Source organism: Eriocheir sinensis, chromosome 46 (genome assembly GCF_024679095.1).
Source record: "Eriocheir sinensis breed Jianghai 21 chromosome 46, ASM2467909v1, whole genome shotgun sequence".
Classification (NCBI taxonomy): Eukaryota; Metazoa; Arthropoda; class Malacostraca; order Decapoda; family Varunidae; genus Eriocheir; species Eriocheir sinensis.
Window position 1 is genome coordinate 6,837,314 of NC_066554.1, and position 16,878 is coordinate 6,854,191.

The 16,878-nt window shown below is 45.6% G+C and overlaps 2 protein-coding genes across 2 annotated transcripts in view; one reads left to right on the forward strand and one right to left on the reverse strand.

The window, feature by feature from the left end:
* Positions 1 to 9,884, reverse strand: part of LOC126981015 (acyl-coenzyme A thioesterase 6-like) — a 30,829-nt gene extending 20,945 nt beyond the window's left edge. Inside the window, exon 1 of the mRNA XM_050831635.1 lies at positions 9,851 to 9,884. The gene's annotated coding sequence lies outside the window, so the exon portion shown is untranslated. The remainder of the gene's footprint in view (positions 1 to 9,850) is intronic.
* Positions 9,813 to 12,672, forward strand: LOC126980924 (mucin-2-like). The gene is made up of 4 exons (XM_050831380.1): positions 9,813 to 10,064; positions 10,493 to 10,623; positions 10,774 to 10,844; positions 11,849 to 12,672. The coding sequence occupies exons 1-4, from the start codon at positions 9,813 to 9,815 to the stop codon at positions 12,523 to 12,525; spliced, it is 1,131 nt and encodes a 376-aa protein (XP_050687337.1). The 3' UTR covers positions 12,526 to 12,672.
* The last annotated feature ends 4,206 nt before the right edge of the window (positions 12,673 to 16,878 follow it).

Sequence of the window (16,878 nt, forward strand, 5' to 3'; positions counted from 1 at the left end):
ATGATCGAGGAACTTTTCAGAGTCTGAAAGTAGGCCCTGAAGATAAACAAAATGATAAAGATAATATTTACTAATCAGTTGCTAGTACAGCAAAAATGATCGGGAACGACACACTTGAGTAGAGGAAGACACATACCCAGGAGTCCAGGACAAACACCAGCGCAAACCCAAACCACGAAAATTAGATCAGAAAGACAATACAAATTTTGTGGAGGGCTTTTGGTAAACAAAGTAATGTCATGAATAACAACTTGCCACTCTCCCTGAAGATAAAGGTATACAGTGTTGCCTATCCTAACAGTCCTACAGTTTAAGGCTCAGAAACTTGGAGGGTCACAGAATGTTATAAGTGTTTAGAGAGAAAGTAAGTAGTGCACAAAGAAAAATGTAGAGAAATTTCTGGGTGTAACATGGAGAGACATAAAGTGAACATTACTGATTAGAGAACAGACCAATGTTGAAGCTATGTTATTGACCATTAAGCATCAGAAATGGACTTCGGTACTTCATAACATGGAGATAACTGATATCAGAAGGAAAACCTATGTAACAGAGTGGCAACCCAGAAGTTGTGTAAGTCAGGCAGACGGAGGAGGTGAAGAGATGAAAAGAGATCGGAGCAGGACCAAACACACTATAGTATTCCCATTTGAAACTGGCTGGTGGGGTGGAGGCCGATGCGACGATGCGACGCTCTGCCACACACTCTCAAGACCTCTCGCTTACTCTCATATGTCAGCTATTCACTACCTTTAAATGATTTTAATTAAATAAATGGATAATCCAATAAGGTCATATAGTGTTAAGAGTGTTTCGTTTTTAGGATAATAACAAAGATTTTGTATAAACACCACGACACTTGACAACGTTCAGTGTCGTGATATTTATACAAAATCTTAGTTATTATCCTAAAAACAAAACAATCTTAACACTATATGACCTTATTGGATTATCCAATTATTTAATTAAAATCATTTAAAGGTAGTGAATAACTGACATGAAAGTAAGCGAGAGGTCTTGAGAGTGTGTGGCCAAGCGGCGGGGCGGGGTGACCCGCATCGGCCTACACCCCACGGTATTATTCCCCACCTGCCAGTTTCAGGAGCAGTATTCTTAAACGTTTCGGCGCCCCATATTTGACAAGTTGTGGGCATTTCCAGGGGTAGCTTCATGACCCTGGTGGCAGTCTGACCCTTCTCCTGTACCATGAACCAAAAAAACACTCATGAGAACCCGACTGATCTCCTTTTGGACTTTGGAAATAGTTGATGTGTGAGAGGAGGAGCGTCTGAGAATATCGACTCAGAGTAGCGTCCAGGTGAGACGGTCATCCCACTGGCGGCAGACACCTTGCCACAGCCCCCGATTTTCAAGGTTGCAGTGTCTCGAGATGTTGCAGTCCAAGTCGCAAGGTGTCGGCGGCATGGTCTCGGCCTATCTCGGGCTGTTTGCAACAATTGTCGTCATCGGCGATTTCTTTGGCTGAGGCAAAATTGTCACAGACATCTCGCGGCACAAGCCATGGCGCCGACTCTTGGCGACAGCTGTCTGCAACAGACGGCGGCAAGTTTCCGACAGCCACCTACTGTCTGCAACTGGAGGCGGCCAAAACAGGATTAAACTTGTAACGTGTCCCATCACCGACTGTCGCCGGTCATAATCTGCGACAGTGTGGGACAGTCTGCGACAGTAAGCAACACAAATTTAACGTGTCTGCGGCATGACAATAGCAGCATTGCCGACTTGTGAAAATTATTTGGCGACAAGCCGGCGACATGCCGCCGACAGCCTGCAGCATGCTGGCGACACTTGGCGACAACTTGCGACAGGTTTAAATTTGCTCTCAAAACTACGTATCGACGGCTATCGGCTATGGTCGCCGATTAGTATGACCGCTTGTCGCTGACTAACTTCGACTGTCACCTTTTGTCGCCGATCACAATCGCTATATGTCACCGACTATTGAAGTTCATCGGCGACAGATTTTACCGTTCCTTTTTTTTTAAGGGACAGTCGCTCCGAATAGCAGATTGTCGGAAATAGCGGTCGCAAGTGGTTTCCGACAAGTGCCCACACCCGCCGAATAACGGACAAAATTAGAATTTCGTCGCCGATACTAGACAAATCGGGCTGTCGCGGGATGTCGCGCGCTGTCACCCGCCAGTGGGATTATTTCCCAGGACGCGGACGTTAAGTGGCGCATGGCTCTATACACCAAAGCCATGGCGAAAGCATGGGAAAGCCCCTTCTATTTCGTTATTTCAATGCAGCAGAATATGAAACTAGTGCAGAATGAAACTTTTGTAATAGGTTGGAACATTTATGCACCAAATCGAGAAAATTAACCAAGACAACAGCAAAAAATTCTGAAGTTAAGGTGTCACAGATGTTGTATTTCCTCCATACTATACTATATGTGTGTTTCATATTTCCTTCTTGTATCCCTACCAAAATATTAGTGACTGAAACAGTAAGGAATACCGTACCTTTCTCTTATAGTGATGCAAAAACTGGCCTAGCCTACTATAATACATAATGTGGCATATGCCTCACTAATTTTCCAGGAATTTTAATGTTTTGGTTAATCTAGACAACTACTGCTTCTAATATACCGAAAAAAATAGCATGGGGAGTGCATAGGGTACTTCTTTTGCTTCACATTTGTGAAAGTTTTATAGGTATACTGGTCATACCAATTTGAGAGCCCAGCCCTTAGTTGGTGTGTCAAATTTGGTAGTATAATTATAAAGATGGTGCAACGTACGTACAGAGAATGTTAACTGTTAAACAATTCATGTGACTATGAAAGTCTCTTGGCACATTTCCTGTCTTTAGTGACTTCCTGTAAATCAATGTGAGAGGCTTGCCCAAAGCAGATGCACAATCAATCAATCAATAAATCAGTATCAATCAATAGCTCTGAATTAAGCCACTGGCACCTGTAAATGACACTGGAGGAGGGCCTGAATCATCATCTGGGACGTGCAGCCGCTCGCCTGTCCCTGCACTTGACAAACACTCACCGCACCACCACCTTCACCTTCATCCTCACTGCTTTCACTATACATATCTGCATGTGGTTTTGATAGAATATGTACAGATGGTACAGCCCCTGGCTTCAGTGCCCTTGTAGCCTTTAGTCCCCAAGTGGCATCATCAGTCCTTGGAGAATAATCACATTTTAAGAAGTGACGAGAACACAGGCACGCGGGCATTTCTGGCGTCATATTCATCTGCCCGTCGACACGCTATTTGCCTCTTCCGACAGGTTTTCTTGTCTCTGGGGAACCTGTAAAACCTTAGGCCACTTTTTCCTAAGTTCCTTGTGTTGCTGGAAAACCCAAACACCGCACAAACACCCATTTTAGCTTTTTAAATAAGGGGTTTGGGCTCCATTGGGCACCAGTTAAACAGCTGGCGGGCGTGACGTCACAGACGCGGTGCATGATGGGAAAACAAATGCTCAGTGAAAATCCTCTCTCTCTCTGATCCTTGTTGGGATGCGCGACGCAGTGTTGTCCACAGCGGAGTCGGAAAGTCGATGTATCTGAAAGTGGCCTTCTTCCGACTTTCCTGTGTGTTCCAATAGCATGCCACAATACCGAGTTTAGACCTCTGATAGATGACACATTTCCGACTGAAGAGTAATTAGTCTGACTTAAGCAGTTGTTAAATTTCAAAAACTATTTATTTGTTAACATTTTTGCCATGCAGAGTTATCCGTAATGCCGATTTAAGTGTTTTTACTGCATAACCAACGTCAATAATCATGTAAAGCAAGTGTGTCGCAAAAGAGAGATTGTTGTTCTTGCGTCACCCTCGTGCTCCCCCGTCATGGGCTGGAAGGTGTGGGCGTGCATGGTGGGAGGCACGAAGCTCGTATTCGCAGACGCTTTCGGCTCACAACAAAGATTTCCAAAGGCCACAACGGAACTTTGTCGGATTCTCATAAGAGTTTCTCGCGTTTATGGCGCAGAAGCTTTGTCAAACTATCACTATAGCTCACCGTTGCCAGATTGTCGTACTCAGAGCATAGTATGTACCGGTTTCTGACGGCTAACTATTGCCAAGAAACATCAGGATATCTAACTCTTTTAACGATAACTATAAATGATCGTTTCGTTATTGGAGCCCAGAAGACAGTTTAGGGGTAAGAAGTCGGGAAATATAATCGGCTGGGTACGACCATGGAGGTATTATGGGAGGAGCCGCCATGACGTCACGAACGCGAAGCCAACGCGCTATTGGTCCGCTGTCTCCCCACCCCCCTTAGACTCAAAACATATATCAGCTGATCCAGTGGACGCATTGAAAGTGCATACAATCCCTGCCTTTTCTGAGTGTAGGTAGGAACAACCCCTCACATAACTATTGCTTAATGACACTTTCATAAGCAGGTCTGGGTGCGAGAGGGATTTAGGGGTCTGAGTGAGCTCCTGATCTCCGTCCAAGGGCACAATGCATTCATGCTAGAAATCGAGCAAATAGGGTACTGGGATTTATTTGAAGGAGCCAATAGAAGGAGCAATAGAAGCGCCGAAGTCTTCCTCAAACTATATTTAGTATTAGTTAGACCTCATCTTGACTATGTGGTTCAGTTCTGGTCACCTGGATATCAAAATGTTAGAATCGGTGCAGAGGAGGATGACGAAGATGATTCAGGGGTTGAGAAACTAGCCATACGAGGAAAGACTCAAACAGTTAAACTTGCATTCTCTAGAAAGGTGAAGGGTGCGTGGAGACATGATCGAGGTTTATAAATGGATGAAGAGCTTTAATAAGGGGGATAATTATAAGGTTTTGTTGGTAAGAGAACCGGGTAGGACACGAAGTAATGGGTTTAAACTGGATAAATTCAGATTCAACAGGGACATAGGCAAAAATTGGTTTACTAACAGAGTGGTTGGTGGATGAGTGGAACAGGTTTGCAGTCACGTGCTGATTGCCAATACAATTGTCACATTAATAAATAGATTAGATAAATTCATGGACAGCGATATTAGGTGGGGCTAGATACACGGGAGCTTAGATTCAAAGGAGCTGCCTTGTACAGGCCTACCGACCTCTTGCAGACTCCTACGTTCTTATGTTCATATGTTCATATGGCTGCACGAAAAGGGAACGTAGTGGTTCTACATCATTTCACAGGTGAGTTGAGAACTGTATAATCAGATAGGGCTACATATGATAGAAATCTGCAGTTCTGTTGTACACTGACATTGAGATTACCAGGCGGCTGCCAGGGTACCTGTCCTCGACCCGGGCTGAGCTGTATGCCATACTTTAGGCTCGCCACACTGTAGCAGCTTTCCGCAAAGATGTATACTTGTTTGTTGATAGCCAGGCTGCATTACATGAACCTGTGTCCTCCTCCCCTACAGACTGTGATCTTGTGACTAAGTGCCTGACTGCCCTCCGTGCCCTTGAGGCCGCAGGTGCCACGGTCCACTTCACCTGGGTGCCCTTCCATCCAGCACAATGAAAAGGCAGACTGCCTTGCTCGACGTGCCCTTCAGGATGACACAGTGGACCCTGACACTGACTATACGCTTAGCTATGTTAAGAATATAATTAGGGATTATTTCCATAATAACATTGCTACCCAACTCAGACACTGCTGTGACAATGGTAGCACCAGCAGCCTCCATTATGCAAGTGTCTCCCACCACTGTTTACCCCTATGGGCGACACAGTGCACCTCAGGATGTGGTAGCAATGCGTCTTAGGCTAGGCTATAGGTACTACTGGGAGGTTATTAACTCCCCCTGTGTCTGCTGCACGCTGTGTGCCAGGCCGAGGGACACACACTGCAACACTGTCATGGAATGCCGGGGCCCTTTCATTGTTTTTTTTTTTAAGCCACGGGACTGCCTTGACCTTAAATGTCGTTAATAATAGATCTACATTAAATATATAGGAAAATTTTATGTACTTTTCATAACTCAAGCCATCAATTCTTTTTTTAATTTTTCGTCTAGATGCAAAAACAAGTGGTAAATTCCCTTAGTTCCGCCCAGGAGATCGCAATGTTTTGGGTCTATCTGCCGATTGTAAGCTCCGCCCACAGACTCTGTAAGCACCGCCCACTGGCTTCACTCGCCTGTGTGGGGACGGCGCGGGAGGGCGCCTCCTGTTATAATACCTCCATGGGTACGACAATATGGCAACGTTGACTAGGCTCATAAAACTATTACCCACGGAAATACCCACAACCCGCAACCTTATTAACTCTGGGTGTGTGAGCCTCGAAGTGTTTGTGAGTACGGCCTTTAATTAAGCTCCTTGTACCCCTTATACCCATAGTTACATACCTATTCTAATTTGGCGCCAGGCAGCAGAGGACTTACCGCTACCCGAAAGAGAGAGGGAGAAGAATAAGGAAGAAAGAAAAGAACACAGAGATAGAACCTCCCTCTTCACTCTTCCTCACAGATTAATATATCGATAAAGAAACACAAAGAGAAAGGGAATACACGAGTCAAGCAAGGAAGAGGAAGGAATATAAAGTAGGAAGAATAGAGAAACCCTTCCTCCCTTTCCTCCCTCACTGATAGAAAGATAAAGGTAAAAAAAAAAAAAAGCGAAGAGAGAGAGAGAGAGAAGAAGAGAGTCAAGACAGGGAGAGGAAACAGAATAAGATGAGAAGAGAGGAACAGAGGGAGATGGGTACCTTCTCTCTCTCTCTCTCTCATTGACTTACCTTATTGAGTAGTCGCCGCAGTCTCAGCCACGACACTTGGACAACAAAAGATATGTGTTGCTTCTTTTTTTTACATATACTTCTCCGTGGTGTAGTGGTTGGCGCATCTAGCTGTACAAATCAGCAAGCCCCAGTTCGATTCCGGATTCAGACGCTTTCGGCCCTTGTGACAAATGTTTTCAAAGGCCACAAAGGATTCTCATGAGTGTTTTTGACGTTCGTGGTGCAGAAGCCTAGTCAAACTACTACCAGGCTAATAAAACTACCCATGGAAATGCCCACAACCTCTACCAAAGCCTTGTTATGTGAAAGTGTAGGCCTCGGAATGTTTGTGAATATGGGTTCGGGGCAGCCGGCATTGTTCTGTTGTTTATTCAATGTTGTATTCAAGAAAAAGAATACTCATAATTTTAGTAGTTTTTGGTTATGAGGATTCTTTACGAAATACAATTATAACATTACCTTCTTTCACTTATATAGGAAACGTCCTGAATCCTGGATCGGCTATGGTGATGTTAGGTGCGTCTATTCACTCAGCTGTTCATCCTCCCTCCCAAGATGGTCGATAAATGAGTACCTGGGGGAACTTGGTAAAGGTAAACTGCGGCGCCCGGAAGTCATACCTGCCCTATAGTAAAACCAGATTGTCGAGTTCATTTTCTCCTTTGCTCTGCCACACAGTCCCAACACCTATTTTTCCTCTCATATGTTACCTATAGCTTACATATGAGAGGAAGAGATAGGTGAAGGGACTGTGTGGCAGAGCAGAGGGGAGGAAAGGACCCGCGGGAGCCAACGCCAGACCGGCCTCGACATATTTGGAAGACTATAGTCGCGGGGTAATGGGTATTTATTCGTTATAGATCCAAGGGCCAATGAGACGGAGATGAGCACTGAGGTCACGGCAGCTTGGAGTACGCCCCCAACCTTACATTAATTTATTTATATTATTCCCCTAAAAAAAATCATGGCCTTAACTAAATAGTCCGCTGAACAATCCAACAACCAGTGGACACCCTAACAACCCTGCACTTTAATGGGGGATTTCCATCATTTCCTGCTCTTAAACCTGCTTGATTACGTCATGGCAGTGTCTCGAAACACGATAATTGATCTAGTCTCAGCCCCGCCACTTACAGGACAAGTTTTCTACTAGTTTTCATCTGTTCAAGTACATTACCTGTTATGTATATTGACTTAAAAACAAGCCCACACCTACTTGTGCAGCCCCGAGCTACACAATGATCAGACAAGGTGACCAAAGAGGTAAACATCTTTCTTGGTGATGGTGACAACTGCCGCTGCTGGGCTGAAACACTGTGGCGGCAAGGCGGCACACACGAGAGAAACGCTCGGTGTAACCTTCATGTCTCTACCTTCCTGGCGGGGTGGATTCATAACTGGGTCAGGACGCTTCCACCTCTTATGTCACTTATTTCCAAAGGCTAAAATAGAGTTCAATCGGGTTTTCATGGGTGTTTTTCACGTTTAAGGTACAGAAGAGGGGTCAAACTACCACCAAGGTCATAAATGTACCTCTGGAAATGCCCAATACCCCTTCAAAAACCCTGACAAATGTGAGTGTGTAAGCGGCGAAGCGTTTGAGAATATGGTCCCTGGATGGAATAACATAAAAATGGCGAGTGTCTTGGTGGCATGAGTACAGAACACATCCTAATTTTTGTGAACAAGTTTCTTTTAGCACAGAAAAATACTTGCATGACACTTATATATTTCCTGAAACATTCCCCATTTGTCCATCCACTAAACTTATACGGAAACGCAAATATTTTACAGTGATTCTTTTTAGGAGCAGCGAGTAGCGGGCTTTTTTTTTTATTAATGTTTATTTTTTGTGCCCTTGAGCTGTCTCCTTTGCTGTAAAAAAAAAAAAATAATAATTACCTACCCGCCGAGTATTAATCATTGTTGCCTCCCTTTACCTCCCTCCGTCCCCCATTTCCTTAACCTTTCCTCCAACCCCTTCCTTTTTTTCCCTTTATCGACGTCTTCTTCAACTTCCCCCCCTCTTTATCTCCGTTCTCCTTTTCTTCCCCTTCTCTTGCGGTGTCCATCCTTCCCTTATGTTTAAAGTAGGATTCCAAAATCTTAATAACGTTGTAGATAACCATAGACGTCGTCGATGATCTCGCGGCCAAGCAACTGGACTTGTGCCATGCCCGCTGCGCCAACCCGACCACCAAGTGAAAGGGGAGTCTTGTACTACGGTTGGTATTATGAGACAATTAAGCTTCTCACATCAGCTATTTCTAAAGTTCAAAGAGGGGATCACTCGGGGTCTAATGAGTGTTTCTTCAGGTTCACGGTACAGAAGAAGGGCTAAACTACCACCAGGGTCATAAAACTACTCCTGGAAATGCCCAAAACTCATACGAAAGCCTTGACAAATGTGTGTACTTAGGTGAGGAAATGTTTAGTAATACGGCAGTAGAGTTTAGGTGGCCCACAACGTTCGTGCATTGACTAAGCAGACGTGCAGAGCCTTAAGCAACAGCAATATTATAGGATATGTGTCACTGTGTGCGACGAAACAAGCAAATCTCATATTCCTTTGTTTAGTAGCGTCTTATCACGACGGGCGTGGCTCTGTCTGGGATCTGAGTTTGTTGTTTTGACTCGGCCGGCAACACATTCCCAGGGTGAAAGGAAGGAAAGCTTATCGCCGCCCGCGTCCAGGCCATTATAAATATTGGTGAGGGTCAAGAGCAAAAGATTCTTCACCGAGGGACTGACCAGCAGCGTCAGGAACAACAGCGATGCTAGGTCAGGCGTCAGCTGTGATGGTGAGCTGTGTTAGGTTATATATTATTATGCTATATTGAATCACATTATAAGAGTCTCGCTGTCGCCTGCCGCTGCTGGCGTAGCCTTTGGCTGGCGTGGGACAGATTCCTACGACCTCTCGGCAAGTTGTCAGTGTTTGTTTCCCTGTATCCACCTCCGCCAGTGAGGAATGCGAGAGGAAACACTGAATATACTTTAGATACGTTTTAAGGGCGTAGGAGTCTGTCGCACACCAGCATAAGGCTACGTCAACAGCGGTAGGCGACAAGGAGAGTGTGCTTAGTTATATTATATAATTTAATGTGATATGATCCAACAGCTGTCCTCACGATTGATATCACTTACATTTACTTGCCGTGAGCTGGGACAGGGTGTTGATGCCCTCTGTGACTGCTGTGACTCTGTGTCCTGCCCGAAGGTGTGTGCGTTGGCGGCGGCGGCGGCGACGACAGCGGCTCAGGGCACCGCCAGCGTAGCGGCGACTCCGGTGGGCGAGGAAGGGAAGGCGCAGGCAACCCGGAGAACAGTGTATCTCTTCCCCGGCACCAAGACACTCACGGTGAGTATTACAATGATAATACTTCTCAAACTGCCCTGCATGTTTGTTTTTTATATGCTCATACAAGTTATCGTAAAGCTCGTGCCAACGTCGCACACATCACTATTCAGGATGAATAGTATGCCATCACCATCAACCATGATTGGTCCACTGCCAGAGAAGGGCTTTCCCCAATCTTCTCTCTCTCTCTCTCTCTCTCTCTCTCTCTCTCTCTCTCTCTCTCTCTCTCTGTCATATAATGTAATCCACCCTACTCCAGCAAAACTACTAATTTCATCTTACCACCTGGTTATCTGTTGATCCGGACTTCGACAATTTATGGGTAGCAAATTGTATCCATTATTTGCATGGTGAAACGTATTACTACTTATGACAGAATGAATATTATAAGTGCAAAAATAGGTGTTGAATTCCGCGTATCTCTGCAGACTCTTGAGGAGGTGAAGATTGAGAGCACCACCTACGCCACCTGCCTCGCCACCCAGACTGACCTGGCGCCCTGCTCCGCCCTGGCCTCCGCCCGATACTACGTGGCGACGCCCCTGGCCCTCGACCCCACGTGAGTATGGCCCCAGAGAGAGAGAGAGAGAGAGAGAGAGAGAGAGAGAAAGAGAAGGGATAGGCGGGGGAGTACAGAGGAACAAACGTACAAACAGACATTTTGACATGCTGCTAATTATACCTTTCTTACTTCCTTTCCCGTCATCAGTGCCGTGGCCGAGGCGGGAACACCCACGGACATACACGACAGCGGCGACGCGGTGGATACTAAGAACAGAGGTACAGCGAATAGACAGAGAGAGAGAGAGAGAGAGAGAGAGAGAGAGAGAGAGAGAGAGAGAGAGAGAGAGAGAGATGAACTGGTAAGTAAATAGATAGACATAATTAATAAGTAGATAGATATAATGACTGATTGATATGTAGGTATGTAAGCAGTGGTATGTCAACTGGTGGATAGATCGATGCGTAAATGTTTAAAGATAGGTTGACATCGGACTTTGGGTAAAATGGCACAGAAAGCTTCATTTTTGTTTATAATGCTGAGACAGACCAAGGGACACGTAAAAGACCCGTTAAATGCTTCCAAAGACAAAAAAGAATCACTTATCAAATACAGAAACATCAACTTTACCGTCAATGTGAAAAAAAAAGGCGCGTTACCGAGACCGTTTTTTTACAGCAAAGGAAGCAGCTCAAGGGGAAAATAAAATGATAATAATGAAAAAAAAAAGCCCGCTAAACACTGCCCCTATAAAAAAAAGTTCAGAGGAGTGGCCAAAAGAGAGGTCAGTTTCGGGAGGAGAGGTGTCTTGATCACCGATGCCAGATGGTCTTCCTCAGGCTCTTATATTTGCCGAACTACAACCCTCAAACTGGCTCCTCCACCCCTTTAACCCCTTGACCGCGGATTTCCAACCAGAAGACATAACCAAGCTACAGGAATGAAACAAAAAGTGGCTTCTACAATTCAGTGAAAAAAAATGTAAAGTCCTGCACCTTGGGAGAGGACATCCAGCAAATCAATGCCACATGGGAAACACTCCACTATCCACCACAGAGGCAGAGAAAGACCTGGAAGTATATGTTATCAGGCTACCAGTGAAGGCGAAATACGTGCCAATCGCAGTGGATGGGTTAACTGGTTTTATATAGAGTTATCGTTAAAATGGTTAATTATTGATGTTTCTTGGCAATAGTTATGGGTCTGAAACCGGCAAAAACGATGATCTGAGTACGATAATCTTCTGCGTGTCGGTTACTGTTACTGCATGCTCCTCCCCCAGGCATCGCGTTCAACATCCCGGTGGTGCTGCCCTTCAAACAGGTGATCGAGACCTTCACCAACGTCATCGCCACCGCCACCGTCAAGCACCCGGACATCACCGCCACCCTGCAAGTCGCCGGCTGCCAACCCCCGGAGCTGCCCGTGGAGGCTGACCCCTGCACCCCTGCCGAGGACACCACCACACCCCCACCCACGGACACCACGACAGCCCCAGCCACCGAACCCACCACAGCCCCAGTTACCGATCCCACCACAATCCCAGCCACCGAACCCACCACAGCCCCAGTTACCGATCCCACCACAATCCCAGCCACCGAACCCACCACAGCCCCAGTTACCGATCCCACCACAGCCCCAGTCACCGAACCCACCACTGCCCCATCCACCGAAGCCACCACAGCCGAAGCCACTGAAGCCACCACAGTCCCAGCCACAGAACCCACCACAGCCCCAGTCACTGATCCCACCACAGCCGCAGCCACCGATCCCACCACAATCCCAGCCACCGAACCCACCACAGCCCCAGTTACCGATCCCACCACAGCCGCAGCCACCGATCCCACCACAATCCCAGCCACCGAACCCACCACAGCCCCAGTTACCGATCCCACCACAGCCCCAACCACCGAGCCCACCACAGCCCCAACCACCGAGCCCACCACAGCCCTACTCTAGGCAAGGTGACGACGAGGACCTGATGCCCCACGTGGAGGAAGGCTCACTTGATCCTCCGACGATGACTGTCTCCGCCTCTTCTGCACCCTTCGAGACTATACCCTTTACCCTTGTTGTGAGGACGCTGGCGATGGCACGAGACGCGGGGTGGAAGGAGGCACTATTGGGCCGTGTTATAAGACATTTCGCCGCCCAAGAACACATATTTGACAAGGCTTTCGTGGGAGTTGTGGGCATTTTCAGGAGTAGTTTTATGACCCTGGTGGTAGTTTGACCCTTCTTCTGTACCGTGAACCTGAAGAAACACTCATTAGAACCCGACTGATCCCCTCTTTGACCTTTAGAAATAGCTGATGTGAGAAGCGAGTGTCTTATAATACCAACCTATATATACCCCACCAAGGTCAAAATAATGAACTGTGAAAAGCGTGACACAAAGACTTTACCCCAGTGCTGCTTAAACCGCGTTCCCTATACGAGCCGCTCTGAGCATGAAACGACCACTGACTCCAATACACAACTGCACCCACAGACACACTGACTTCCGCGGTGCAGAAATAATGAAAGAACTAGGAGGAAAACTACGGATCTTCATCTGACACTGTCCCTGTTTCTTCAGGTGTCCCACAAGGCACCGTTCTAGGTCCCCTTCTTTTCCTCCTGTACATTAACGATCTTCCACTGTCAACGCCTAACTCTTCCACTAGACTATTTGCCGACGATAGTTTACTGTTTAGAGCAGTAAAGACTAGTGACGACTGCAGACTACTACAAAACGACTTGACGCCCTCGAGCGGTGGGAACGCACCTGGCAGATGCACTTCCGACCAGACAAATGCAAACTATTAAGATTCACCAGAGCACACAGCCTCATCCATCACACTTACACTCTCCACAATTCAGATTTAGAATCAGTTCACACACACAAATACCTTGGTATCCATCTCTCAACTAACTTGAAATTCAACACTCACATAGACCATATCAGTGCCACAGCCAATAGAACGCTGGGGTTCCTGAGGAGGAACTTACATATAACTGCACACCTGACATTAAACACATAGCTTACGACACACTTGAGAGACCAACACTGGAATACTGCTCCACGGTGTGGGATCCTTACACACACAGAAACATTGATAGGTTAGAACAAATCAACACCAAGGCGGCAAGGTTCATTACAAACAATTACACTCGAACGCCTGGAATCACAACACGGATCAAACAACAGATAAACATGGAACCTCTTCACATACGCAGACAAGCACACAGACTTACACTTATGTACAAGATCACAAACACTCATATTGTCATTGACCCACAAACATACCTACACAACGCAAACAGTCAACGTGCTCGTAACACACACATCCATAAATACCAAACATATCACACTAACACTGACGCATACAAGCACTCATACTTTCCACGCACCATACGTGACTGGAACAAAATCCCTCATCAGATTTTAGACTGTGGTACAATAGACTCATTCAGAAAACAAATACACACTCACTTGTCACCACAACACACCAACACTTAACAATTACACTTGATTCACTTCCCTCCCCTGCACACCCGGCTCCCCCGTCTCCCCAACAGCCAACAAATATGCGTGTTATGCACCTGTACAGGTGACCTGCGCATCATATATCCAGATCCAGATCCAGATAACGCCGGGCACATGTGGACTCCCTGGCTGTGTGCGTGGAGAGGGGTGGAAACCAAAGGGTGCTGACGTCACTGAAGGCCTCCCGTCTCATAGGCCCAGTGGAAACACGGGCCGCGAAGGGATGCCAACCCTATCACTCACGCTATGTTCCCAATTATACCTATATTTGCCTTTCAATGAACCATTTTCTTCGTGATTATACATTGAAAAATATGTATGATTACACTAATATATGTAAAATGCTTCAATTATCAATATTTCCGTGTAGAGATGTTTACAGAGGCTACCAACCCAACTCGGAAGAAGCTCTAGCGGAGGAAGGGACCAAGATCACCTTATAGTATCCCGCAGAAAGGGGACACCGTTTAAGGGAAGAGGAGGAGGAAGGTTTAGAGGCTGCCTTATGGTACGGCCGAAAGACTGTCGACGGCCCCTGACGAGAGTGCGGGGAGCTCCAAGCCTCGGCATGTTTTGCAGCCTGGGAACCGAACATACAAAGAAACACTGCAGCTTATGAACACTGTCTGACCCTTTTTACTGCGGTTACGTAAGAAATCTGAGGACGGCTGCAAAGAAGTATCCATCTATCTATCTATCTTTTTATCTATCTTTACATACAGACATACAGACAGAGAGACCGGTAGACAGACAGACAACCAGACAGACAGACAAACAGACAGACAGACAGACAGACGGACATATAGATAGATAGATAGATATAGACTGATAGATACATACATACATACATAGATACAGAGATTGAGACAGATAAATAGATAGATAGATAGACAGATAGATAACACACACACACACACACACACACACAGGAGCAGTAAGTAGCGGCCTATTTTTTTCATTATTGTTTTCTTTTTTTACGCCCTTGCACTGTCTCCACTGCAGTAAAAAAAAAAAAAAAAAAAAATCAAGGCAGCGGGGGTCGGTCGGTCGATCATGCTAACTTCGTGGCTGTCTTCTCGGCTGTCTACTCCACACACACCTGGCGTCATTAGCAGCGACCACAACACACCCACAGCCCACCTGACTTACTTACTAATTGCACGGACTTAACTGCAGCTCTCCTTCTTACACGCGTGCATTGTGGTATATTAATGTGATATTTCTTTTTCACAGCAAGGGAGGCAGCTCAAGGGTATAAAACAAAAACAAAAAAGGACATATTTCTAAACTTATCAGGCTCCCTTCACGGGTATTCCCAAAGGCCACAGAGAAGAATAACCGGGTTTTGCTGGGTAATTTTCCCGTTCGTGGTGAATGTATGTATTTGTGGGAGCGGCAAGTAGCGGGTTTTTTTTTATTTCTACACTCTTTTTGTTGCCCTTGAGCCGTCTCCTCTGTTGTAAAAAAAAAAAAAAAAAAAAAAATCGTGTAGGCTACAGCTATCACCGGCAGCAGCGGGGGTCATTTTTCTTAATGGTCCCTCTAAGCGAGAAAATTGAGAAAAAATCATCACTCACACAAACCATTTCATAATATGTATCAAAGCACTTGTGATCAGTTCATGTATCATCTATTTGGGGGGGTTAAAATCATGGCACAAATTTGGCCCGTCGCTGCTACACGGTAAAGCCACAAATTTGTCCCGTCGCTGCTACACGGTAAAGCCACAAATTTGTCCTGTCGCTGCTACACGGTAAAGCCACAAATTTGGCCCGTCGCTGCTACACGGTAAAGCCACAAATTTGGCCCGTCGCTGGATCACAGAGCAGTCCATAAAAAGCCCAGCAACTTCCACGAGAGGCTTTTCAAACAGGTGAACTGAGGCGCCGATACGCTTAACCCGGTAGCAGCGACGGGCCAAATTTGTGCCATGATTTAAACCCCCCAAAATAGATGATGCATAAACTGATCACAAATGCGTTGATATATATTATGAAATGGTTTGCGTGAGTGATGATTTTGTCTCATTATTCTCGCTTAGAGGGGCCTTTAAGAAACATGATCCCCGCAGCTACCGTTAAAGATACGGGCTTAAAAAAAAACAGTCCGCTATCGACGCCGCTTCGACAAAAGAAATATGAACGAGAGGCCGGAAGAGAGGTCCATTTCGGGTGGAGAGTAACTTGATACTGGGCACGGACTGTTTCCTTAAAAGGCTCACCCGCAACACGTGGCATACTACCGATTGTAACCTTGGATTAACGGGTCAGTTGTATGGTTTTAGACATGGAAAATAACGCTCCTAAAAAATAAAAATAAAAATAAAAATAAACATTTGCCATTTCTCCACTTGTTTTCTTTCCGATGGACTGTTTTCCTTTTGTGTTTTATATACAGGCAGCTTGTTATTTTTTTTTTTTTTATTCAGCCCGTAGTCTGTTTCATTATCGTAAATATATAAATGAATAGATAGGAAAAAAACTAATTGACATTTTCCTATTTTTCCCAATTATACGTCTAGATTCACGCTAAAAGAAGATCTGTACGAACAACTAAATCTTCTTCCGCCACTGCTTTACAATGGCTCAAGAGTTAATAAAACCACTTGTCAACACAGCACATTATCAGTCACCCTCTCCAATATATACAAAAATTTGCTATAATCATGTACAGAGACCGTCTTCACCATCACATGACACATCTACAATATTAGGCAGTAAATACACTTCAGTAACGGTATGAAATCGGAGAACAAAATTGATATCTGATGAAATTTCGCTCAA